We start from the raw sequence: 26,785 nt of genomic DNA, 5'->3' as shown, positions 1-26,785 counted from the left end.
TACTTAGTAGACTGACAGGCTGGCCGTGTATCTTTTTTGCTTTGTTCCCTGCTCAATTAAGAGCAGCCCTTAGCGCTCAGTGATTTGTCAGCCTGCATGCACATTAAAACTGGCTATCTATCCTCCGCACTTTTGGCTCTGATCTTAAGGAAAAGCATTCCTGCTCAGTTTGAAATAAATAAGGGCCATTCTGGTTTAATGCACATGGGATCAGACAATTGATCCTCATTATCTCAGTTTGAAATAGCTGTGAGCTACAACATTCTATACATTGGATACATCTGGCTTTAATGCGCATCATCAATTCCTGATTTTTTACCAAATAAACCCCTGCCTAAGTGGATTCAGCCTTTTATTTTGAAAAAACATATTTTGATTTGAAAACTCAACAATTAAGTATGACCCATTCTCAAATCCTTCCTGTGAATTCCAAAAATAATTATTGAAAAGTCTAGAAATTTTGTGGGGGCATGGGACATAAAACTTTGGGTTGGTATTGATTCATTCCATTATCTTCCATTATTCTGGTACGCGTACTTGGTTGCATCCGTAATTGATTAGTTGAAAACTTTGATGGATAGACCATAGAATCATACAGCATTGAAGAAAATTGGAAAAGACTGCCGCATAGCAAACCATTCAGAAATAATTTCCTAATAATGCTTAACCAAGTACTTTTTCAATGAAAATTGCTAGGTTTAATGTAGAAAGGTGGACTTGGTAAAAAGAAAAATCTTGGTTAAAAAGACGTGAAATTGCAACATAAAGGTCTTCTAATCCAGCATTTCCGGTGCAGCAGTTTTTGATTATTTTGTCTGATGTTCAATAAACTACCTAGAAAACAATGGCCAAAGGGCTAAGAATATGTTGCACAAACCATGGAAACAATAAATAGGGACTTGAGATAAGTTTACTTTTGAAAGACCTGTAAGCACATGTGAAGAACTTGAGTGCAATGTAATTCAGGAAAAGTGGAAGAAATTTCAGACTGGCAAGGAAATCAGCAAAGAGCTTTTCTGTGAGTAGAGATTGAATAAAATGGGCTCATGCCCTCTGGAGTTCTGAAGAATGAAAGGTGATCTCAATGAAACGTATAAAACTTTGAAAGGGGTTGACAGGCTACATGCCAAGAGGCAGTTTCTCCTTGCTGGAGCACCTCTAACGAGGAACATTGTTGTGGAGTTGAGCGATGGCTATTTAGAATTGAGATGAGGAAAAATTTCTTCACTGAAGTTTGTGTATCTTTGGAATCCTCTGTACTTGAGGGCTATGGCAACTCAGTTGCTGAGTATGTGCATGGCTGACGCCAATGAAATTTTTCATCCTATAGGAATCAATTATGGGGATTTGGTGGAAAAGTGGAGTTGCAATTAAGGATGGTGATGATATTAAATGGAAGAGTAGTCTTAAGGCTTACTGCTGTTACTTGATTTAAAGGGCAGCACGGTGACTCAGTGGTTACCAGTGCTGCTTCACGGTGCCAGGAGCCTGGGTTCGATTCCACCATCAGGTGACTGTTTGTGTGGAGTTTGCACAGTCTCCCTGTGCCTGTGTGGGTTTCTTCCTGCAGTCCAGAGACGTGCAGGTTAGGTGGATTGGTCATGCTAAATTACCCATTGTGTTCAGGGATGTTTAGCTTAGGTGTGTTATAGGGAGATAGGTCTGGGTGGGATGCTCTGAGGGTTGGTGTGGACTTGTTGGGTCAAAGGTCCTGTTTCCACTCTGTAGGGATTCTATGAAATTCTGTGAGTTCTATGTACCGAAAATTATGGAGAGTGAAAAAAGGCTGAGAAAATTTCAGAAATCTTGAGGATAGCTTCAGCAGCTTAAAATGGAAATGTTACTGATCTAGGAGAAACATTACACAATGTTCTGTTAGGTTGTTTAAATTAGACATTTTTTGTTAGAAGATGGACTTTGATAACTGAGATTTAGTTGTATTAAATAGTGAAATGAATGGAGAGCAGATTGATGTTTGGAAAGTTGAATTATCTGTTGGATAAAGTACTGGGAGGTTTAGTTTTCATGCAAAATGTTGTTGAGATGGGAGCGCTGCATACATTTAAATCTGGTAAATTCCACTGCATCCACTAAAGTGAAACTAAGTCTGTGGAGTTGCAATGGAACAGAAGTGTTAAGAGTGAAGGGTTGCACTTTGCAGAACACCAGCTAATGGTCATGAAGTATGCGGTTAGCCTGTGTTATTCTGAGACCACACTCCAACTCCTCAGTTGGTCAACAATGACAGCCAAACAATCTCATTTTGGTCAGCCAGTGAATATTGCAATCAATACCACAGAGTTCCACAGAAGGGGAGCCACACTGATATAGTGACATACAGCACTCAATACAAGCATATATATTTTTTCATGCCTACTTGCATCCCCTCACCTCCTTGCATTTCTGCAGCAACATCTCCAGACGGTCATTGGCGTGTTTCCCAGCAGCTTTGTTCTGTTCAGTGTCAAACTGACGCTAGATGTTTTCTTGATGGACATTCAGATTCAAAGCCACATCCACCAGCGCAGTCATCAGCTTCATTGCTTCATTAACCAGACATTAGACAGAGCAGAGGATTCTGCACGCTGAGAAATCAAGACACCTAAACCCAATCCGAGAGATGCAGACGCTTGATGACTTTTATACCAAGATCCTGCTCAAAAACAGTACAGGCACCAATGACCTCCCCAGACATTTGCTACCCTCCCTGCCAGAGAGACCACCAATACACTGGTCCCTCCCTGAGAATGTTCTAGGCATTAGTAATCCCTCCACTTCCCTACAGACACAGACATCTACCCACTTGCCATCAGAAAGAACCAGAGACTGGGTTCAGCCCTCAGAAAACCCAGACAGACAGACACCACCTTCCCCCCCCACCACCCCGAGATGCAAAGACTGACTCCTTCCCCAGAGACCCTCCTCACCGCCAAACCCCTCCCTGCCCCAGAAAGATCCAGACACCACAACCCCTCCATTCAGAGATGCCAAGACACTGCCCCCCTCCTTCAGTATCAACCTGGACCTGGACCTTTGTCCAGAACAGCCACAGGCACTCCTTCTCACGGAAAGACACCCCAGATACTGGGCCCCTCTCTCAGAGATCCCCAGACACTGGCACCTATTCCAGTACCTTAAGATGGGATTCAGCACTTCAGTTGTGATTATGGATAGAGAATTATAGCTTCAGATCAGTATGACAGGTCGGCACAAAATCGAGGGCCGAAGGGCCTGTACTGTGCTGTAATGTTCTATGTTCTATGTCCTATGTACTTCCATAACAAGAATGGCATTATATTTGTTGCAACTTTTGGAATTTTCAGAAATTTTATATCTTTTTGTTGTCATCTTAACAGGGGTAGGATGAACGAATGGCCAAAATTCTAAATCTCTTGGTCAAATGGTGAAAGAATTTAACCATGAAACGTAGAATCTTACTTTCAGAAGCAGCCCATTTTACTCATACCCCACTCCCTGCCTCTTGCCCCAAAATCTTTCAGTTTTGTCATTCTTGCATAACAGTTAATTTTTTATTTAAAAGCTGTATAGAGTAAGCGAATGGTTACAGCACAATATTAGTTTACTTCAGTTTAGCTAGTCTCAAAGTTCCTAATCCCTTTCTCCACAGTTTTGTTTTGTTTTTTTTTTGGTCTTCTGAGGCTTATCCAATTCTCACTTGAAAGCCATGATGGAATCTGCCTTCACCATTCTCTCGTGCAGCACGTTGAAAGTGCTGACAATCCACAGTATAAAAAAGGTTCCTCCTCGTGTTTGTGTTATTTTTGCAAGAGACCTGGTTGTCCTTGTACTCGAGGCACTGAAAGTAAGCAGGTGGTGAAGACAGCATATGGTTTGTCAGCCCTCATAGCAAGAGAATTCAAAAACAGAAGGAGGTATGTCATGCTGCAAATATCACCATAACTTCTGTGTTGGTTTTGCTTCTGCCTGCTTGCATGTGTATGTGGGAGTTTAAGTTAAAAAGTTGTAAGTTGATAAATTATCATTTGTTTGTCTTTGCTTAGAACTCATTCACCTGGAATAAACAGTAGCTTCTTGCTAATTCCAGAAACCTGGTTGCTATATTTTATTAACCCAAGTTTGTAAGGTAAGCAAATTGAAGATGTTGAGCAATCCTCAAATTGATTACCCTGGGAGTAATATCAGTGTACTTTCCTCAGTGGTCCATGATAATAAGCAGGTATGAATGGTCACCTTCCACCTTTCGTCATAGAACCATAGAATCCCTACAGTGTGGAAATAGGCCCTTCAGCCCAACAAGTCCACACCAAACCTCCGAGCATCCCACGCAGACTCAAACCCCATAACCCACATAATCTAGCCCAATTCAGCACGGCCAATTCACCTAACCTGCACATCTTTGGACTGTGGGAGGTAACCAGAGCACTCAGAGGAAACCCATGCAGAAACAGTGAGAATGTGTAAACTCCACACTGACAATCGCCAAAGACTGGAATTGAACCCGGGTCCCTGGTGCTGTGAGGCAGCAGTGCTAACTGGTGAGTCACCATGCCGCTCACTAATGTAGCAATAACTTCTATTTTTTAAATCATTCTGTGTGGACAGTAAAAGTATTGACCTTCTGGTAAAAATTGACTGATAATGATTCTTATTACTGCAAGCACCAGGAGGGAAACCAGTCATTTAATCTGGAAATTGACAAGGAAAGACTCTAACCAGTAGAACAGTACTCTGCTTTAAAAACCAGTCATCCAAGTCAGTGCGAAAGGTCTAAATTAATTTTATCTATTGAGATTTACTTGCAGAAAATCACAGAATTGTAGTAGTGTTACAATAAAGAAGGCCATTCTACCCCTTGTATCTGCATCAGAATTTCAAATGAGCATTATTACGTACTGCAACTCCTGTTTTAACCTCTCCCCTTGCAAATTATTTTTATCTAAATAGTCATCCAAAAAGAATGCCTTGATCAAACCTGACTCCACCATATTTCCAGGCAGTGCATCCCATGCGCTAATTACTTGTTGTGTGAAAACATTTTATCTTTCCTCTCATTTGCTTCTTTTGTAAAATGCTTACAATTGTGGCCTCTGGATCCTTTCATGAGTGGGAGCAGTTTCTCTATTTCTACTGTATCCAGTCCTCTTGCCTGGTAGCCCATAAGCTTCCAACTTCTATTTATGGAAAGAATCATGGGAGAATACTCGATACCATGCGTGTATTTTAAAAGATTGGAATTTAAATTCAGTTTTTATATTTCTGCTCGTGACTGTTGTGTTTTGATTCTAGAATACAACTTCATGTGTGAAGATGTGCGCAGCTACGTGTGGGAGTGAGTGTTTTATTGTGTTTCCCATTTTGGGATGTTGCGTACTGAGATGTTGTCCTTTCTTCTGACTTAAACTTAACTGCAAGTTTGATCAGTGTTTGTTACTGAAAAGCACAACACCAAAAGTGTTTTAAGTACTCCCTCTAAATTTTGTTTTGTTACTAATGACTAAGAGGTGAAGAAAAAAGAACGGTAATGTGACCATCTCAACCTATCCTTGATGATTATGTATAATAGTCAATCAACTATCTTGTGCAGAAAAGAACAGTTATGAGTGTGGACCCACATTCCTTCCAGTTGTGAATTCTTGGCAAATAAACAGTTAAATTGGAACTTTTTTTTTGCTTTTTATGTTTTCTCCCTAAATCAAATTCTGTTTCCATTTCTGTATTCCTCTCTGTGAAATATCATGAGTTTTGCACTGAATTCACTGACTTGTCATCCTGCTCCTCATTTTTTTCTTTGTTTATTACTCAGTCCTCAAATTTAGGCAGTTAAGAAGACAAGGATTATTATTACTATTATTGTTCACCAGAGAACTAGGTGCCAAGTGGTCTTCGCCATGCATTTATCACTTTACCCTTGCAGTAGTTTGGTCAGCAGAATATGTTTGAAACCTAAACGTACACAAGCAAATCTAAGTAACAGCAAAATATAGGTTAGTCTTGGAAAATTGGCATTATCTTTTTGTTCATGTGATGCTGCATTTAAAAAAAATCATCAAATGTGAGCATCACTGGCAAGGCTGGAATTTATTGCTCATTCCTAATTGCCCTTGTAGCTAAGAGTCAGTGAAAAGCATAAACTGCTGGAGAAACTCAACAGGTCTGGTAGCACCTGTGGAGAGAAAGCAGAGTCAATATTTTGAGTCTAGTTACCCTTCTTCAGAACAGTAAAGTCATTCATTTTGCACTGAGGATGTAGTCAACCAGATGGGTAAAGATAGAAGATGTCCTTTTGGGAAGGAATATAGAGTCAGATTCAGCGTATGGTATTGAAGTAGATTACAGGTATATGAATATTGTGGGGTAAAAACATGGAAAGAAGAAACTTCTGTGTGTTCTGCAAATATTATAGTATAATTGTCACCTTATAGTCACCCACCTGTTCTACTGAATATTGTTCTCATGGAAACAGCAACAAAATAATTATAGTGATTGTGATGAGATCAGCCAACAGGACCTCATAGAATGAGTTCCCTGATTGGGATTGTTAATCTGCTCCAATCACGGAGCCCTAGCAGTTTAGAAGGTAACTGTCAGAGATACGGAGACTCTGATAGCTGATTTAGAATGAGGCAGAACTAGGGTCAAGGACTGTTCATGTGTAAATGGGTGACTTGGTGACAGGATGCCAACCTATGTGGAGTTACTTAGTGACGACGAAAGTAAAGCATTTTCCTGAAGAAACTAGCTCACAACAGTCATTTTTGAGTTGGCATAAGCATTTCTTACGTCATATCTTTATTTGTCAAACTTAAGTCGTTTGCCCTTGCCATTGTCGTTGATGCTCAGTATGCGGAAAGAATGTGTTTTTCTTTTATGGAAAACAATATTGTGGCACAGGAAAAGCAATAAGCAAGTCTCTTGACAGCTTGTGGAGCTGTAGCCTTTTCTTTTATAAGGAGCCATTTTGCGACTTTCATGTGGTCCATGTGTTTATTTAGGAACATTGCACCTACCTGAACTTTATGCATCAATGGTCCTGACAGGGCAACCATACCTCCCTCCCACGTGGGGCAATTTCCACGATTCTTACACCAAACTTTGTCCCCGATATCAAACTGTTTATCTCACTTGGCAGAGTGTTGTAAAATGGTATCAGGAAGGTCAATGACAGATACAAAACTTCACTAAATGAGAGAGACAGTTTGATACAGGGGAGAAGTATGGTGTAAGAAACTATGAAAAGGCTCTGCATGAGTAAGAGGCATGGTCAATGTGAGGTCAGGACCAGTGACGTCAAAAGTTTAGGTAGACGATCCTGAACCAGCACGTAGACCATATGAAGGCTGCGAATTTGCAAACAGTGCAGGAGCAAAACATGCCGTGCTTCTCAGAATAGTTTAAAAATCTGCTGGAACCTGTGAGTTCACCTGTCTGAAATGTTGATGCGTTCTTGGAATTAGAGATAGTTGTGATGGATGTAGCTGTTTTGATGCAGTTGAATTTTTCTTGCTACTGGAAGAGAGGATGAAATTCTACCATGGCGCTCCTGGCACAAGAGGCAAGCTCCAGTGCATTATACACTGTCCACATCAAACAGCAGGTGGAGGAACTTGACCCAATGCTGAAATACCCCAGGATCTTCTCCAAGAAAAAGGACCAGCCTATGTCATCAGGCTCAGAACAGGAGGGAGCTAGTGATTGTAATGAGATCAACCAGCTGGAACTCAAAGAATATGAGTTCCCTAATTGGACTAGATTAATAGCGCCAATCAGGTAGCCCTGGCTGACAGATAAAAAGGCGAGTGTCAGTGATATTGCCACTTTGATAGCTGATTCAGAAGAGGCAGTACTAAAGTCAAGGATTGTTAATGTATAAATAAAGGGTGACTTGGTGATGGAATACTGGCCTCTGTGGACTAATTTCAATAATAACATTTGAAAACATCAGAAATGATAGCCCTTGAGACGGACAACCAAGAAATCTTTTATTTTGGCTCTTGAAGGAAGATCATCTGTAGTGCTATGGCATAAATATTAAATATAGCAACAATTGAAAATGCAAACAGCATCTCTGAAACTTTAAAGAGTGACAATACGGATGTTGCCTTTGAGAAATGATATATTTGGAGAGTTCACAAACACGAAGAGCATAGGCTTAGGGTCATACAGCTCGGAAACAGGCCCTTTGGCCCAATCGTCCTTACCAACCCGGTTTCCTAAACAGAACTAGTCCCATTTGTCTGTGTTTGGCCCCACTAAACATTTGTTATCCTTGTACCTGACCAAATGTCTTTTAAATGTTGTAATTGTATCTGCGTCTTCCTTTTCCTCTGGCACCTTGTTCCACATACGCACCACCCACTGTGTGAAAATGTTGACCCTAAGGTCCCTTTTAATCTTTGCTCTCACACCTCCAATCTAAGCCCTTTAGTTTTGCACTCCTGTACCCTGGGGAAGAGGGAAGGCTATTAACTTTACCTATGTTCCCCGTGATTTCATAAACCTTGAAAAGGTCACACCTCAGATTCCTACGTTCCAGGGGAAAAAGTCACAGACTATCCAGCTTTTTCTTACAACACAAACCTTCCAGTTTTGATAATATCCTCATAAATCATTTTTGCACCCTTTTCAGTTTAATAAAGTCTTTCCTATGTCCGGGTGACCAGAATTGTACGCAGTACTCCAAATGTGGTCTGTACCAATGCCTTGGAAAGTTGTAACGTGTCATCCCAACTCCTGTAGTCAGTGCTGTAATCGATGAAGACAGATGTATTAAATGCATTCTTCACCATCCTGTGACGCCACTTTTAAGAAACTCTGTACCCGCACCCCTAGATCTCTCGGTTGACAACACTACCCAGGGCCCTACAGGACTGTGCAAGTCCTGCTGTGATTTGCCTAACCAAAATGAAACCCTCGCATTTATCTAAATTTAACTCCATCTGCCATTCCCCAGTCCACTGGCTCAATTGATCAAGATCCCATTGAACTCTTAGATAACCTAAGGTTCACTATACCACCAATTTTGGTGTCATCCACAAACTTACTAACCATACCTCCTTTATTTTCATCGGAATCATTTATGTAAATGATGAAGAAGAGTGGACCTAGCATCGATCCTTGTGCTGTTGTCCAGCCTGGAGACCTTAGCCGTCATCTTCTGTCTCCTACTGCCCACAGATGTAATTTTTGGGAGTGAATATTGAAGATTAATAGAACTATTCGTTGAAGTCTTATGGTAAAAAGTGTAAATCTAAATCGGGAGTTAAATTAAATAAAGTACAACAAATGAAAATGAATTTATTGTAAAACTTTTTTGTCAAATATTGTTTGAAGACTGTAATTTTATGTGAATTTAAGTATTTTTATTTGATATTTGTGTGATTAAATTAATTCTTGTGGCGCAGTCGTAGTGTACCTGTTACGTTGAGGCCCAAGTTCAAGACCCACCTCTCCAGAGGTGTGTAATAACAACTGTGAACAGGCTAATTTTAAAAATAGATTAAAATAATTGTGTTAAAGAAGGTGATTAAATGCATTGCTGAATTAATCCATTGATTGTTTAGTCTACATATCTGTTGGGTTCAGCTTTTTTTTATGAAATAATTTTCCTTCATCTTATTTTTTAAACTTAATTTTAACTTTGATTCTTTTAGTTCCTGGACTTAGTATAAACTGTCCACCTTGTTTGTATCTAGAAAGTGTACTTTTTTTGACAATATCAGCTTCTAACAAGTGTTTTGATATGAAGTTAAAGTGGTAGGACTTTTTAACCTGGTCTTTCCAGATGAAAGTAGTTAGAATTACAGTGTTAATTATTTAATTTACAAAAATGCCATGTGAGTAAAGAAACCTAAAACAGTAGCTTCAGGGGTAGCTGCTTAAAAATAATGCATTTATATAAACTGCAACTATTTGGAATGGATTAAGTTTTTAACTTAATTTAGCTAAATTGAAATACAATATTTTATTGAGAACAAATTTCAGGACCTCTCAAATACATTTTTAAATTTATCTTGGCATTCTGTTCTGTTTTCATTTAACATGCTAAAAGATTCCAGCTGTAATTATATAATATTCACTATGTATGATTACCAAGTCTTGTATAATCATGCCAATTTCTAGAAATATTATTTAAAATTGTTCTATTTGCTGAGTAAAAATGTTCACAATTCATTTACACTTAACTTCGGTCAGAGATGGAGTCAAGTTCCTGCAGTGTTATTTTATGTAGCCGAGACCATTCCAGTATAACATGATGCTAAATTAATCCTATTGTTGATTGAATAACGCTAGAAATTGTTCTTCTAGATTTTGAATTCCTTTAATCAATTAATTGCTTTTCCTCTGGAGTAATTGCTGACAGATGAAGCTGGTTAGGTAATAAAGGGTACAGGTTATGCACAACTCTTTACCTTAGGCATATTAACATAGCTATGAAAAGCCAACATGTGTAACATGAGTTACACAACAGGAGTAGTTCAAATGGATTTGTAATGAGAGCTGTGGGTATTTCCATACTGTAGGAATGAATATTGCTTACAATCATGACAGTGTAATTGAGATAATTGCCAAGGGTAAGTTAACCGTTGGTAATGGTTTGGAATCTGAATTCAATCTGACAGCTTCGAAAATTTCTTACTGATTGATTATGATGGTATTTTGTTGCTAGATGCCATTGATTCTGAGATATGATTGTTAAAATGTTTTAAATACTAATATCCTCTGAAGTCATTTCTAAGAAGATTTTGTATATGAATCACTGGCCGACGTGAATTTTCCTAATTTTCACATCAGTTGCATAATTATTGAGTAAAAATATAGATATAGGTTTGACAATGATGAAGGTATTTGCCTAGCAGATGCAAAGAAATTGTTAACATGAGAAGTTTAACATTAACCTTATGTTCAAAATACATGTCATTATCTCATTGTGATTAAACCATAGTCAACAGTGAGCCTTATATCCTGATGTGGATAATACGTTGCAGCTGTTTTACTTCACCTGTTTCCTGTGTAATAGCTGTATTTAGTTTGAAACAAAAAAGATTAATTTGTCTGCAGCAATTTTGTGTATTGGGATGACAGGTTATGACTACTTATTGATAAAATGTAACATATTTGAATGGAGGTATTGTCATGTTGTTACAGTTGACAGAAATGCAAATGGAGAGCAGCTATTACAGCCCTCAGAAAGTGAAATCCAAAGAAGTGCTTTGCTGGGAGCAAGAAGGGACAACTGTTGAGGTATTTCTCAATTCATTGCCCAGAATGATGATAACATTTCATGTGAAGACATCTTCTCAGTGATCTATTAATTCATTGTTGTTGATAAGCATATTGGATAAACATCCTAAAATGTGTTTACTTTGGTTAGAATTTTCTGTTACATATATGAGAATGCTATTTACCTTGAAATAAAGTCATCATCTTGACAGTTTGTTGAAACACTTCCATTTTATGAACTGACAAATATGTAGGGATCTCTTCATGAAAACAAACATGTGCCAAGTAAAATCTGTTGTTTCTGGTAAAGGTACACATGCTGAGCTCATTCGGCAGTATTATGTATGAGAAATGGCCAAGACTTTACATTATTACAGTATCTAACAGCAGATGTCCATTATGCACTGAGATATTATGGTAGCAATCTGCCTTTAAAACAGGATCTAAATTCACATAGCTCAAAGTTGTGCAAGAGATCAAATTCCTAAATAGAGCAGAGTTTGCAAATGAAACTAAAGCCATTCTCTGTGTAATTATGTCTTTGTATTGTGAAAATTATAATCAGTTCTCTTTGCAATGAATTACAGAGTATAAATTGAACCTAGAGTGTTGTGCTTGTTCTGGATTATACAGCGTAGAGTTGGAATTGTGTTGTTCAACGTTGGAAAAGGAGTAACTAATAAAACAGAATCACATTGTTGAAAATTAGCATTAATTAAATAAAGTTGCGATTCAGTCTGCTTTTTTAATGCAGCATTCTGCAAAATCCTTCAGCAAACGCACTTAAGAAAAATCTGGGGAAAAACCAGACTTTACCGGTGTCTGGATGTGAATTTTTTAGTTCCTCTTTGAAACACTTTGCAAAATCATAGCCTTCCAGTTTATAAGCGCATATTGGGACTACTCCTCACCTTTTGCTTGGTATCAGAGTGTAGGAAAGCTGCAGATTTGTTAACACCATTATGGTTAGTTTGAGAGTAGACCTGGTCATAAATTTACTACTTTGGCAATGATTTGATGAACTACCAGCTATTCACATTATAGGACAAATTTCCAAGAAACTGTTTTCAAAAATGATAAGCAATTTGTTCTGTCAGTTCACAACATCCCTCACTGTTCGGTAACCAGGAATCTGACACACAAAATCTGTCATGGATACAATTTATAAGCAGGGTTTCTTTTTGCAATTAGTTAGCTTTTATTTTCTGATCTTCCGCTAAAGGGAGAACAGTGCAAACCATGAAGGAGAGAATCATAGCCTCTGGTTCATCGAGCCTGCACCAATCCTCCAAAGAGTATCCACCTTCATCCCAACAATCCTACATTTACCATGATTAATCCTCCTAGCCTGCACATCCCTGGACAGGGTGGTTTAGTATGGCCAATCTATCTAACCTGCACTGTAGGAGGAAACTAAAGCACCTGGCGGAAACTCTTGCAGGCAAGCTGAGAACGTGCATACTTTAACACACATGGTCACTGAAGGCTGGAATTGAACCAGGGTTCTTGGCTCTGTGAGGCAGCACTGCTAACTGCTGTGCTACCATGCCACCCAAATTATTTGTGAAATGCCCATGACTGTGTTGAGAAATAATTACTTTCAGGGCAATTCCTAAGTTATAATGTGAAATACTGACTTGCATTTGTTTATATATTACAGCAAGCCCTTGTGATTTCTGTGGATCTCTACATTTGCATTTTTCTTCCATTCTTCAAATTTAAAACAAACAATTATTTTAAAGATTTACATTTTTGCTAATGGTCTTTTATAGGAGGATGCTTAGCATTTTCACATTTGAATGCAAATTAGCTATAATAATACCTACTGTTTGTTTTTAAGGTGCTGATGATGGGAGAACTTTTCTTTGACTGCCAAATGGGTTTTGTGGGTTGCAAGGCTTTCTGCCTTAAGGGAATAATGGGTGTGAAAGACTTCGAAGAGCCTTCAAACAGAAGTGAATCTGTAAGTAATTGAGTATTTTATTAAAACAGCAATTGCATGTAATAGAAAACAATCTAAAATTTTAAAGAGGTGAGAAGTGGAAACATTTTGACAGTCAATTCCAGAACTTACAGTCAAGAGTGCTGAAGATTGGAAGGGTGAAGGAGCAGGGTGGTTGAACAGGCTGCTTGGAGGAATAATGGTTCTTGGAGAATTGTAGTTTGAAAGATGTATCACTAGATAAGGAGACAACAGGCAATGAAGTGCTGATATATCACAGTATGAAACTGGATGAGCACAGGAGGCCTGGCAGCATCAGAGGAGCAGGAAAGTTGACGTTTTGGGTCAGGACCCTTCTTTGGAAGGTGCTGTGCAGTGAGGTTAAAATTGTATCAGAGATAATGGGAACGGCATATGCTGGAGAATCGGAGATAACAAAGTGTGGAGCTGGATGAACACAGCAGGTCAAGTAGCATCTGGATATTTTTCTGAAGAAGGGTCCTGACCTGAAACAACAATTTTGCTGCACCTCTGCTGCCTGGCCTGCTGCATTCCCCCAGTTCCATGCTATGTTGTCTCTGACTCCAGCATCTGCAGTTCTTGCTATCTCTGCATGAAGTGCTGATGTTCTGCATCAGCTTAGTTTGTAGAAAATGGGAGCAGATGAATGAAGAGGCAATGAAGGCTTGAGCTATATTTTCAGTTGTCATTAGGCTGAGGTTTGGTTTAGGTTGGAAATAAGTAGCCTTCGTGATGAGAGAATGATATCAGAAATTTTGCTCAGTATCAGATCGTAATCCATTATTCTGGATTCGGACTCAATGTCAGACTATGGCAGAAAGTATGATGGCATCATTGGTGAAGGTATGTGATTTGTAGTGGGGCTGGGGGCAGTAGTTATGAGGAATGGTTTGGGAGAGAGGCAGCCCTACACCTCCCCTGTCACCTCCATCTAACATCGTGAACAATCCTTCCACATCTGGCAGAGATTAACCTGCACTTCTGTACCAATTGCTCCTGATGTGGTCTCCTCTATATTAGCGGCCAGTTCATGGAGTACCCGCACTCTGCGCGCACCAACCAACCTGCCCTTCCTGTTGCCATCCACTTTAACTCCTCCTCCCACTCCCCCGGTGACATATCCATCCTTGGCCTCCTGCACTGTCAGAGTGAGGCCAAACGTAAACCGGAGGAACAACACCTGGTATTTCGCTTTGGGAGCTTTCAAACCAATGGCCTTAATATTGACTTCACCAGCTTCAAATCTTTTTCCACCCCCAACCTGTCCATCACCTATTCATTCCGCCCTTCTCACTGACCAACCACCATAACCCTCTACTGCATCCTCCTATCTCCATCCCACCAACCCTCTCCTCCCTGTATTTATTTCTGGGCTCCCCTTCCCCTACCCAGCCCTGATGAAGGATTTCAGCCTGAAACTTTGACTTTCCTGCTCCTCAGATGCTGTCTGACTTGTGTGCTTTTCCAGCTCCACATTGGCTGGTAGGAGTTGTGATCTTTGTGCCTCTTAACTGGCAGAAATTGCAAGGCAGGAAGGTGGTCAGCAATTTTGTTAGAACAAGGCCATGGGAGCAGGATGTGGCTCTCAAAGACAGAATGAATTCACCGAATGAATGAGAGGAGATGGGGTGTGTATTGGAAGCTAGAGTGGTTGAGAACTAGCTCAGGAAGAGTTTGGCTGGATGTACTGGATGATGGAGTAATGTGTGAACTAAGCATTGAAATATTGGTTTAGATGTTAGTGTGATAAAGGAGTCCATAAGCTTCTGGCGCTTACTATAGGTCAAGATCGGCAAGTAAAGGCAAAAAGGATTTAAAACTGGACGTTTGGCAGTAGAGAAAAGAAGCAAGAGCTTATTCTTGCTTCCCATAATAGTCGTGGAATTGAATGATTTTTGGCAAAGTACAAGGTCTGATTTCATTTGATGGGATGGGAGGATTTAGTGGGTGTGCGTTTTAGGACTTGCAGAATTTTTATATTATTTTGATGTGCTATTAGAAGTGTGCTAATGGAGATTTTATTTTCATTAAACAAGATTCTTATCTGCTTTGAAAGGTTTGGGAGCATTTTCAGTGGAATTCAGTACTTTTATTTTCTAGCTTTTGAGGCAGTCAGAAGCTATTAAATGAAAAGCATGGGAAATTAAACGAATCTTTGACCTAATATATAAATTTATAAGCTGTTTATTAAATTGAACCACATGGCATTGTGTTATGGAGAATCAAGTTTGTAACTTCTATGCAAGAAGGAAGTTATAGTTTTTTTTCTTCCTGCGGTATCTTCCATCAGAATTTTCTAAGTTTTCGGCTACTTTATATTGCACAAATAATTCAGTGCAGATCTGGGCAAAATACTGAGGCTGTTTTCTGGAACGCACCTTGGGTACTATGCTTACTATTTAGTTATACGTCTCCTCCAAGAAATTGAAGGTTTGGCTTTAAATTTAACTAGGTATAACTGAATATTAAATAATGTATCATTTTCTTTTATTCATAGAATCATGAACAGACTATTGTCTTTTTAAAGTTTTCAATTAATTTACAATAGTATTTAGACAATTCAGTTTATCTAAGAACATAATAACATTTATACCGAGGGTAGGTGGACCATTTCATTACTGACATTCGCCCTCCCTGCTCTCACCCTGTTCTTCACACCACAACAATTTTGGTTGATCAGTTGCTTTAATTGCAGTAAAAACACATGCTTGACACATTTATTCAGCTTTTTAAAATAAGACAAGAAGAAAATATTGCTAAAACTTTACTCCTTTGTCCTGTAAGAAGTATATAAATAACCTGAATGAGCCCTTTGAAATTAGTCCTAACTTGGTGAAATGAGCCAAAAGAGGTGACTTCCGACTGGCACAATTGATGACCAACTTGAATGGTCAGCTAGGCATCATTGCTGAATTTCCAGCATCTTGTCCTTTGTACTGAATTTGTTTCTCTCTCCAGTTGAACTGTTTTGTTGATTGTCTCTCAAGCACAGATTAATTGCAGATGAAGTCTGAAAGTCAAATAAAAACTCTTTATCTTTTAGAAAACACAAACCTTTTCCTCATTTTATGGAGTGATCGAGTATGATATAATTGGTCTTTCAATTGGGAGTGCATCAGGATGCATTCTAGATGCTGGAAGGCCTGCATAAGTTTACATTCTCTGGCTCTTGAGTTCAGCTGAGTAGTACTGGAGTTGCTTCACAGAACAGGCAGAAAATTTCATGACTTCAGTTTTCAGCATGTGATGTATTACTGACTTTGAAATAGGCCAACACAACTTACAGCTGGTGGATTGACACACCAATCTGACATTAGAGTCATACAGCATGGAAACAGACCCTTATGTCTGAGATCCTTCAGTGCAGATAAGCTGTACCGAAGGGTCTGTTTCCATGCTGTATGGCTCTGACTCTAATGTCGGATTGCATTGTTATTGATGCTTGTTCAGTGAAGTTAGAAATTGCTTAAAAATGTGGACATAAGCCATTGATGGCACTTCCTCTCCATCTTCCCAGTATGTCAGCACAAGACATTGTCTAAACGTATTGGAGTGGGCGTGGAGGGCAGTAAAGGAACTCTTTGTGAATAAGGGATAATGGGAACTGCAGATGCTGGAGAATCCAAGATAACAAAGTGTGGAGCTGGATGAACACACCAGGCCAAGCAGCATCTCAGGAGCACAAAAGCTGACATTTCGGGCCTAGAGAGAGACATAGTAATAGTGAAAGTCTGGAATTCAGCTTTTGTTTTGCGAAGATCAAGGAATCTCAAAAAAAGTTAGAGCCTAGGTTATGATTGGTCAGTCAACCTGGTTCACTAATAGAATTAGATTTCTTGTTGGGTGATTACTATTTTAACCATTCCATTCCAGATAATCCTGTAATTTAAAATTAAGGGTGTTTCTTCTAGGGTCGGAGCTTGCCTGTAGTTTATGCTGGTAAAGCATGTGGTTTTCATGGGTAGAAATTATATCAGCGCAACCATGCAGAGTTTGCAGGTTTGGTGGCACAGTGGCTCAGTGGTCAGCACTGCTACCTCTCAGCACCAAGGACCCCGGTTCAATTCCACCCTCGTGCGAATGTCTATGTGGAGCTTGCAGATTCTCCCCGTGTCTGCCCTGGTTTCCTCTGGGTGCTCCGGTTTCCTCGTATAGTCCAAAGATGTGCAGGGTAGGTGGATTGGCCATGCTAAATTGCCTGTAGTGTTTAGGGATGTGTCGATTAGGTGGGTTATAGGCAGATGGGTCTGGGTGGGATGCTCTGAGGATCGGTGTGGACTTGTTGGGCCAAGGGCCTGTTTCCATACTGTAGAGATTCTATGATTCTGTGGTAATGGTTCATCTAATCTGGAGTAGCAAGAGCAACAGAACATCTGAGAACTCTTTGAATAGCAGAATCAATAACCTGTTGCCTTGAGGAGATTTAGGAATTACGAAATAAGCAGAAGCTTGGCTGAGGTGAACTATGCATGAGAGTCAAATCAAAGAGCAATAGGGAGGGAAAGAAAATTTTAACTTCAAAATTTCACTCTTTTAAGATCTTTAACCATGCATTACCTGAAGGAGTGAGACTTTACAATCTTTAGTTATTCATTTTCTAGGCCAGAGAAGTCAATTGACTATAATATTAATAATTATCACGTCTAAGCACATGAATTAGGAACAGGAAATCACTCAGCCTCACCAGCCTGCTCCTCTATTTAATACTATGCTGGGTGATCTGAATACTCCACATTCTCACTTTCCTTTACTTATCAAGAATGTATCGACCACCTTCAAAATAATGAAAGACTCTGTTAGTTTTACCTCTTGAGGAAGAGTTCCAAAGATTCACAACTCTCTGAGAAAAAAAAATCTATTGTGTCTGTCTTAAATAGGTGACCCATTATTTTGAAATAGATCTAGATTCTCCATAGGAGGAAATGTCCTTTCCACATCTGTGCTTTATCCACATTAGTGAAAATACATGTACGCAATTAATTATTGGCCTAGATTTCTGTGGTGGTTTCATGAGCAAATGTGCATATTCAGTAAGCTGTTAATAATGGAGGGTGAATATGAATGAAATACCATTTATCAACGGTAAAGTCAGACAGGTGCAAATCATTCGGCAAACTGCAGAAATTCACACATTGGTTCTTCCTCTCCTCAGTGTATGCATCGTTAATGGTGAGAGACATTACAACTGCCATGTCATATTGTCAACAAATTATTTTTGTTCTTTTGCTGGCGACAGGCAAAACATCTTTTATCATGTGTGTATAATAATGGTTCAGTTTTATTTTAATTCGTAAATTAAAAATGACATAGAACATAGAACATAGATAGAACATAGAACAGTACAGCACAGAACAGGCCCTTCAGCCCACAATGTTGTGCCGACCATTGATCCTCATGTATGCACCCTCAAATTTCTGTGACCATATACATGTCCAGCAGTCTCTTAAATGACCCCAATGACCTTGCTTCCACAACTGCTGCTGGCAACGCATTCCATGCTCTCACAACTCTCTGCGTAAAGAACCTGCCTCTGACATCCCCTCTATACTTTCCACCAACCAGCTTAAAACTATGACCCCTCGTGCTAGCCATTTCCGCCCTGGGAAATAGTCTCTGGCTATCAACTCTATCTATGCCTCTCATTATCTTGTATACCTCAATTAGGTCCCCTCTCCTCCTCCTTTTCTCCAATGAAAGAGACCGAGCTCAGTCAACATCTCTTCATAAGATAAGCCCTCCAGTCCAGGCAGCATCCTGGTAAACCTCCTCTGAACCCTCTCCAAAGCATCCACATCTTTCCTATAATAGGGCGCCCAGAACTGGACGCAGTATTCCAAGTGCGGTCTAACCAAAGTTTTATAGAGCTGCAACAAGATCTCACGACTCTTAAACTCAATCCCCCTGTTAATGAAAGCCAAAACACCATATGCTTTCTTAACCCTGTCCACTTGGGTGGCCATTTTAAGGGATCTATGTATCTGCACACCAAGATCCCTCTGTTCCTCCACGCTGCCGAGAATCCTATCCTTAATCCTGTACTCAGCTTTCAAATTCGACCTTCCAAAATGCATCACCTCGCATTTATCCAGGTTGAACTCCATCTGCCACCTCTCAGCCCATCTCTGCATCCTGTCAATGTCCCGCTGCAGCCTACAACAGCCCTCTACATTGTCAACGACACCTCCGACCTTTGTGTCGTCTGCAAACTTGCTGACCCATCCTTCAATCCCCTCATCCAAGTCATTAATAAAAATTACAAACAGTAGAGGCCCAAGGACAGAGCCCGTTGGAACCCCACTCACCACTGACTTCCAGGCAGAATATTTTCGTTCTACTACCATAACGTGACTTTAGCTGCAAAATGGCTTGATTGGGGCTATTTAGACAAACTGGAAAATTGACAATTTTGTTGAATGGATGCAAATGTTAAAAAGGCTCAAATCAAAAGCTGATTTATTTAAGTGATGAAATAAATGAACTCAATTCTCATTTATGTCATAGAAATTGTTTATATTCCACGTTTAAATCAAAACTTAACAATTATGCCATATTTTTCTTTGAAGGAAGCCTGTTTCTTCAGTTGTGGTGAAAGTCTGAACAGCAAGGGATTAACATACCTCACCAATTCCCTGTTTGATTATCGAAGTCCAGAAAATAATGGAGTCAGGGCTGAGTTTATTTTGGATGCTGCTCAACACAAGGTCAGGCCATTACTAAAACTAATTAGTACACTGGGAGTATTTATTTTCCCAAGGTTCTATTTTAAAATATATCATGGCATATTTATAAAAAATTGTGAAACCTTCAGAAATAAATGCTTTCAAAATTTGCTGTGTTAGGTTACACAGGTTGACTGATATTACTTCCCTGTTAGACCTACTGTGGAAATAGTAGAGGCAAGCAATATATCTGACTGCATTAGATTGAATTTAGTTTTATTTATCAGCTTGATCAGGGTTTGATGTTTCTCAGATTGTAATGCCAATTGAAGAATACCACAGATGCCTGTATAAGTAACAAGTATGGTTGGGTTAATTTAAATTTTGTGTGTAAAAGGGAGAACTGATAACATTTCAAATCCCAAAGCAAGAAAATTAAACTGAAAATGAATTGCTTATATTTCGTACAGTGGTTGCCAAAATCATTCAAATCAGGTGATTAGCATCAGACTTTAGCATTTGGTTGGTATTCAAAAATTTATACAAGATTATGTAAGGATAATTAAAGTACACAGTTTCAAATTGAAACAAAGCTGATATTAAACTGTCAGACATCATCTGATGGGTATATTCTTGATGGCAATGCTTCAGCCAATCTGAATTCACTTCCTAACCAATCAACAGTGTATTCTAACATTGATATTTAAAATGAAATTTTCTTGGTAATGGTACTTCTTGTGAATTGTCTTGGTGTATGTGCGATGAAAATGTTCAAAATCGTGTTTTCTTTCCATCAGTATTCAATTTCCACCAGACGACTTTATTCTAAAGTTATACCACCAGGGACCTTGGCAAATGCAGCACATGCTAATTTCTTTTCTCAATTATTGGAGTGATTCTATTTTATTGCACAGCCATTATACCTGTGTTCTGATTTTTAAAATTATAACATGTGTCCATGGAACATGACTTTATTATAACTCTTTAAATACCCTCCCCAGACAATGCAGTAAATCTAGACTGAATGCTTAAGGTCCGTAAAAACATAGGAATTTGGAGCGGGATTATGAGACAATGCTGAACCTAATTTCAGCGAAAAAAGTCGAACAAGTGAGAGAAGTGTCAGTGGGAGAGCATTTTGGTGGTAGCGACCATAACTCAGTCAGATATAGGTGGTCATTGAAAGGGGCAAAGATGGACCAGAAATAAAAGTTTTAAATTTGGGGAAGACTGATTTTAAAATGATTTAAAAGTGGTAAGACAGGATCTTGCTGAAGTTAAATGGGAGCAGCTGCTTGTGGAAGTCTCCGTTGGAATAGTAGGAGTCATTTGAAAAGGAAACAGTGAAACTGTAGGGCCAACATGTACTTATAAAGGTGAAGAGAGGGACCAAAACTGCCGGACAGTCCTGGATATAATCAGAAGACCAAAATCCTGGAGGCATGCAAAATGTGCAGGGGGTCGCTTTCAAAAATGAAATCGGTCAAGTGAAAAAGGGGCACAAAGAAAGCATTGGCAGATAAAATAAAGAAAAATTAAAAGGCATTTTATATGTATTTAATGGCCAAGAAGATAACCATGAAAGAATGGGGACTCAATAGATGCTTGATGACAGGCATAGCCACGATGGGCCGAAAGGCCCCTTCCTGTACTGTAAAACTCTGACTCTGACCATAACGCATAGAAGCAGGATTAGGTCATTCTGACCATCGTGTGTGCTCTACTATTTGATCGTAGCTGTTATGTTTCACAATTCCATTTTCCTGCCTTCTCCTTGTAACTCTTGATCCCTTTACTAATCAAGAACCCATCTATCTCTGCCTTAAAATGTACTCAATAACTTAGCTTCCATATCTCTCTGCAGCAGTGATTTCCACAGATTAACCATCTCAGTTCTAAAGTTGTTTAGAGACTATGCCTTTGGGTCGTAATCTGTTCAACTTGTAGAAATGTCTTCTCCCCATCCACACGATATGACCCTCTCAGTGTTCTATAATTTTCAGTCAAATGCCTGTTCAACCTTCTAAACTCCATCGAAGACAGACCCAGAGTCCTCAACACCTCCTCATTTGACAAACCCTTTATCCCTGGAATCATTCTTGTAAACCTACTCTGAACCCCTTCCAATGCCTACATATCCTTCCATTTACACATCCTTCCTTTTGCGCGTCCTTCAGTAGGACACCCAGATCCTTCTGCACCTCAAAGCTCTGCAATCTCTCCCCATTTTAGATAATATGCTTTTTCTATTCTCCCTGTCAAAATGGACAATTTCACATTTTCCGACATCGTACTCCATTTGTGAAGTCTTTGCCCACTTCTTTAGCCTATCTATATCTTTGTGTAGCCTCTTTATGTCCTATCTATAAATTACTTGCCACCCGTCTTTGTCATCTGCAAAGTTAGCAATATAGTTGTCATTTATATGAATTGTGTAATATTGAGCACTGATTTCTTTGGTACATGACTTGTTACATCTTGCCAACTAGAAAAGACCCATTTATGCCCACTGCCAATTCCTGTTAGGTAGTCAATTTTCTATTCATGCCAATATGTTACTCTTTCGACCGGGAGGTTCTATTTTCCACAATTACCTTGGATATCGAACCTTATCAAACGCCTTCTGGAAATTGAAGTACAGGAAACCCATGAGTTCCATTTTAGGTGCAACGTATGTTACTTATTCAAAGATCCCTAAAGAATTTGCTAAATACAAGTTTCCTGTAGTTATAATCTCTCTTTCAATAGAACATAGAAGATAGAACATAAAACAATACAGCGCAGAACAGGCCCTTTGGCCCTCGATGTTGAGCCGAACTGTGAATTAATCTAAGCCCCTCCCTGTACACTATCCCATCGTCATCCATATGCTTATCCAAGGACTGTTTAAATGCCCCTAATGTGGCTGAGTTAACTACATTGGCAGGCAGGGCGTTCCACGCCCTTACCACTCTCTGAGTAAAGAACCTGCCTTGGACATCTGTCTTAAATCTATCACCCCTCAATTTGTAGCTATGCCCCCTTGTACAAGCTGGAGTCGTCATCCTCGGAAAAAGACTCTTGCTGTCCACCGTATCTAATCCTCTGATCATCTTGTATGTCTCTATTAAATCCCCTCTTAGCCTCCTTCTCTCCAATGAGAACACACCCAAGTCCCTCAGCCTCTTCATAGGGCCAGTGCTCCAGACCAGGCAACATCCTGGTAAATCTCCTCTGCACCTTTTCCAATGCTTCCAAATCCTTCCTGTAATGGGGTGACCAGAACTGCACGCAATATTCCAAATGAGGCCACACTAGCGTTTTGTACAGTTGCAGCATGACATCACGGCTCTGGAACTCAATCCCTCTACCAATAAAACCTAACACACCGTAAGCCTTCTTAACAGCATTATCAACCTGGGTGGCAACTTTCAGGGATCTATGCACATGGACACCAAGATCCCTCTGCACATCCATCTACCAAGAATCTTTCCACTGACCCAGTATTCTGCCTTCCTATTATTCTTCCCAAAGTGAATCACCTCACATTTATTCGTATTGAACTCCATTTGCCAACTTTCAACCCAATTCTGCAGTTTATCCAAGTCTCCCTGCAACCTGCAACATTCTTCCACACTGTCCACCACTTCACTGACTTTAATGTCATCTGCAAACTTACTAACCCATCCACCTATGCCTGCGTCCGAGCCATTTATAAAAATTACAAACAATGCCCACAGTGTTAAGCTCCATCAGGATCTTGTTTGCTTCTAAGAGATTATTGCTAATTTTTCTAAACTGCGAAGAGATACAGGTCAAGTCTTTCCAACCTTTCCTCTCAAAATAACTTCTCCACCTCTGGTACAGGTTGAATGTACCTTCTCTGAACTGCTTCTGATGTATCTGAATGCTTTATTTAATAAGACCAAAACCGTACACAGTATTCTAGATGATGTTTCATCAGTGTTCAATGGCAGAGTAGAGAGTAAGCTGGGGAGAACATACCAACTAGTTTTAAAATAGGTATTCTAAAATAGAAAAACAGTAGTGAAGATAAATGCGGGTCCCTTAACAGTCAGAAACAAGAGAAGTTATAATGGGGGACAAGGAAATTCCAGACTAATTAAATAAATATTTTGATTCTGTCTTCGTAACAGATGACACAAATAAGTTGCTAAAAGTATTGGGGAGCACGGGCTCTAGTGAGCAAATGGAATTTTTTAAATCAACGTAAGTAGAAAATGGTGTTGAGAAAATAGATGGCATTGATTAAAGGCTGATAAATCCCCAGGGCCCAATAATTTGCATCCAGAGTACTTAAGGAAGTGGCTGTAGAAATAGTGGATGCATTGGTGGTCACCTTTCTATATTCTATCAACTCAGGAACTGTTCCTATGGAAGGGTAGTTAATGCAATCCCATTATTTAAAAGAGAGGTAGAGAGAAAACAGGTAATTATAGACTGGTTAGCTTGACATTGGTAGCGGGGAAAATGCTAGCGTCCACTACAAAAGATTTAACAACAGAGCACTTGGAAAACAGTGAAGGGACTCGACAGTCACCATGCATTTTTGAAAAGGAAATCATGGTTGACAAAGCTACTCGAAGCTTTCAGTGATGTAATGAGTAGAGTTGATGTGGAATGACCCAGTGAAAGTGATTTACTTGGACTTTTGGAAGGCTTTTGATAAAGTGCCACAGACAAGATTAACCTGCAACATTAAAGCACATAAGATTGGATGTAGTATGTTGACGTGAACAGAGAACTGGTTAGCGTACATCAAGCAAAGAGTAGGAATAAGTAGTAGGGTACGACAAGGATCAGTGCTTGGACCCCAACTATTTACAACCTTCATTACTGATTTAGATGAGGGGGCTAAAGAAATATCTCTACGTTTTTGGTTGCACAAACCTTGGTGGAATGGTTATCTATGAGGAAAATGTGGACATACTTCAGTGTCATTTGGACAAGTTGAGTGAGTGAATGATTATTATCTGAATGTCAATAGATTAAGAAAGGTGAGGGGTGCTATGAGAGAGGGTGGTCTTGTTTACCAGTCACTGAAAGTAAGTATGGAGGTGTAGAAGGCAGTTAATAAAGCAAGTGGCATGATGGGCCTCAAGTGAGAGGATTTGAGTACAGAAGTAGGGATGTGTTGCTGCAACTGTACAGGTCATTGATATGTGAAACTCAGTGTTAGCACCTAAAATTATCATCCTAAAACAGGTGCTGAAAATCATCGTGTAAAATCAACAGGAGGTGGTTGTACTTTTGACCTTTGTGTTGTCTGGTTTGCAAAAATAAGACGGGAAGAGGGGAAATTATTTTATTCTCTAGTAATGGTCATGAATATGAAATAGCTGAGAAAATGAAATCCAAGGAGCTTTTCAGCATCCCGCAAGGACAGTGTGGGCAAAGTAGAAAACAGCAATAGAAAAGTATTGTTCATATTTTAGGCGATATTGCATGTTGAAGGTGGATACCTTTGAGTAAATTTGAAGATGTTGTTTGAATTTGTTACATTATTACATATACTAATGGCCAAAGCTACATTTGGAGACGCATTTCCTGTGATTTTATTGACCGTGTAAATAACTAAAATTAGATATTAACTGGTGAAATAGTGACACGAATTGTATGATGCTTTTGTGTACAACCTGTATTCTGTCACATTACTTGAGCAGGAGAATGCTTTCGATAACCTCTGCTCTCTTTCCCTGATAAGCCTTTGTGTAAAAGGCTATGCAAATACAAATAGCACTCGCATAAAGTGTTGTAATCTCTGAATTCCATCCTTTTGGAACTTAAGTTTTATTTGTCTTGCTTTGTTGGCAGGAGACATACACAGAGATAGCTGGCGTGCAGCGTTTTGGGGCCTTCTACATGGATTACCTATACACAATGGAGTGTAGTAGTGGCAGAGGTATTGCTTTATTTTCTCTTTGATGTTTGCTTCCCTCCCCTTGAACTACACAAACAAATGTTTCTTCATAGACATATGGTCCTTGACCTGTTGCCCTTTGTTTTACCCCAATCTAACCAGGATAGTCTGAGATTATATTTTCAAGAAATGAGTATGGCATAAGTATTGAATGTGGATTAAATAACGAAAATAAGAAGTGGGCGCTTGGCCAGCTCACATGTTCAATGCTTTCTATGAACAATGTGCCCTGCTACAAATTGTCTTTGCACATGGTTTAGTCAATAGCTGTTTTACAGACTTTCCCTCTGCAGTGAACCTCTCAATAATGAATATTTCATAGAAGTTAATCCTTTTCATGTAATTGCAAAGTCTGTCTCAAATTGAAGATTTGTTGGTTTTTCAGGAAAGATGCTTTTCATGACATCGATATTCAAAAACAAAATACCTTGACTATCATCTCTTTTGTACCCCTCATAATTTTATAAGCCTCTATAAGGTCACCCTCAATCTCCTATGCTTCAGTGAAAAAATCCCCAGCCTATCCTTATAGCTCAAACCCTCCAGTACTGGCAACATCCTGGTAAATCTTTCTGAACCCTTTCCAATCTAAAATACTAATCACATTGGAACTAAAATGAAGAGTCTGCAGTGCACCCTTGGCTAAATATTTGAGAAGACATTTTACAGACCCAAATGCAACTAGTCAATGTGTGCTTTGAGGATTGGTGAACTAAACAGGTCCCTAATAGATTAACAGGAACATTTTTGTGTGGTTTTTACAAACCTTCAAATTGCTGGAGGCAAAAAAGATGGGGATCATGTGATTTCTGTGGCAGATCACAAGGCAGTGTGATGGATTGAAAGGATAAATCAGGTGGCCAGAAAGGATTTGAAGTTTATGTTCTTGTAACAGTGTAGTGGATATATAAGTAAATTACAGTTTGAATTATTAATCGTTTACAAAAGGTAAACTACTCAGTTAGTAATCGAGAAGCCTCGTGCCATTTTATCTTAGTGATGTGTCTTCTCCAGAAAGAGAATTTGAAATCCGTTTCTTTG

The 26,785-nt window shown here is 39.3% G+C and overlaps 1 protein-coding gene across 2 annotated transcripts in view; it reads left to right on the top strand.

Moving 5' to 3' along the window:
- Positions 1-26,785, top strand: part of LOC125451670 (intermembrane lipid transfer protein VPS13B-like) — a 907,633-nt gene that overhangs the window by 159,256 nt on the left and 721,592 nt on the right. For both annotated transcript variants that reach the window (XM_048529130.2, XM_048529131.1), the window contains exons 9-12: positions 11,128-11,223; positions 13,043-13,165; positions 19,729-19,866; positions 25,639-25,726. In XM_048529130.2, coding sequence (XP_048385087.1) covers positions 11,128-11,223; positions 13,043-13,165; positions 19,729-19,866; positions 25,639-25,726 — 445 coding nt within the window. The remainder of the gene's footprint in view (positions 1-11,127; positions 11,224-13,042; positions 13,166-19,728; positions 19,867-25,638; positions 25,727-26,785) is intronic.

Source organism: Stegostoma tigrinum, chromosome 5 (genome assembly GCF_030684315.1).
Source record: "Stegostoma tigrinum isolate sSteTig4 chromosome 5, sSteTig4.hap1, whole genome shotgun sequence".
Classification (NCBI taxonomy): domain Eukaryota; kingdom Metazoa; phylum Chordata; class Chondrichthyes; order Orectolobiformes; family Stegostomatidae; genus Stegostoma; species Stegostoma tigrinum.
This window is presented reverse-complemented; position numbering and strand designations above follow the sequence as displayed.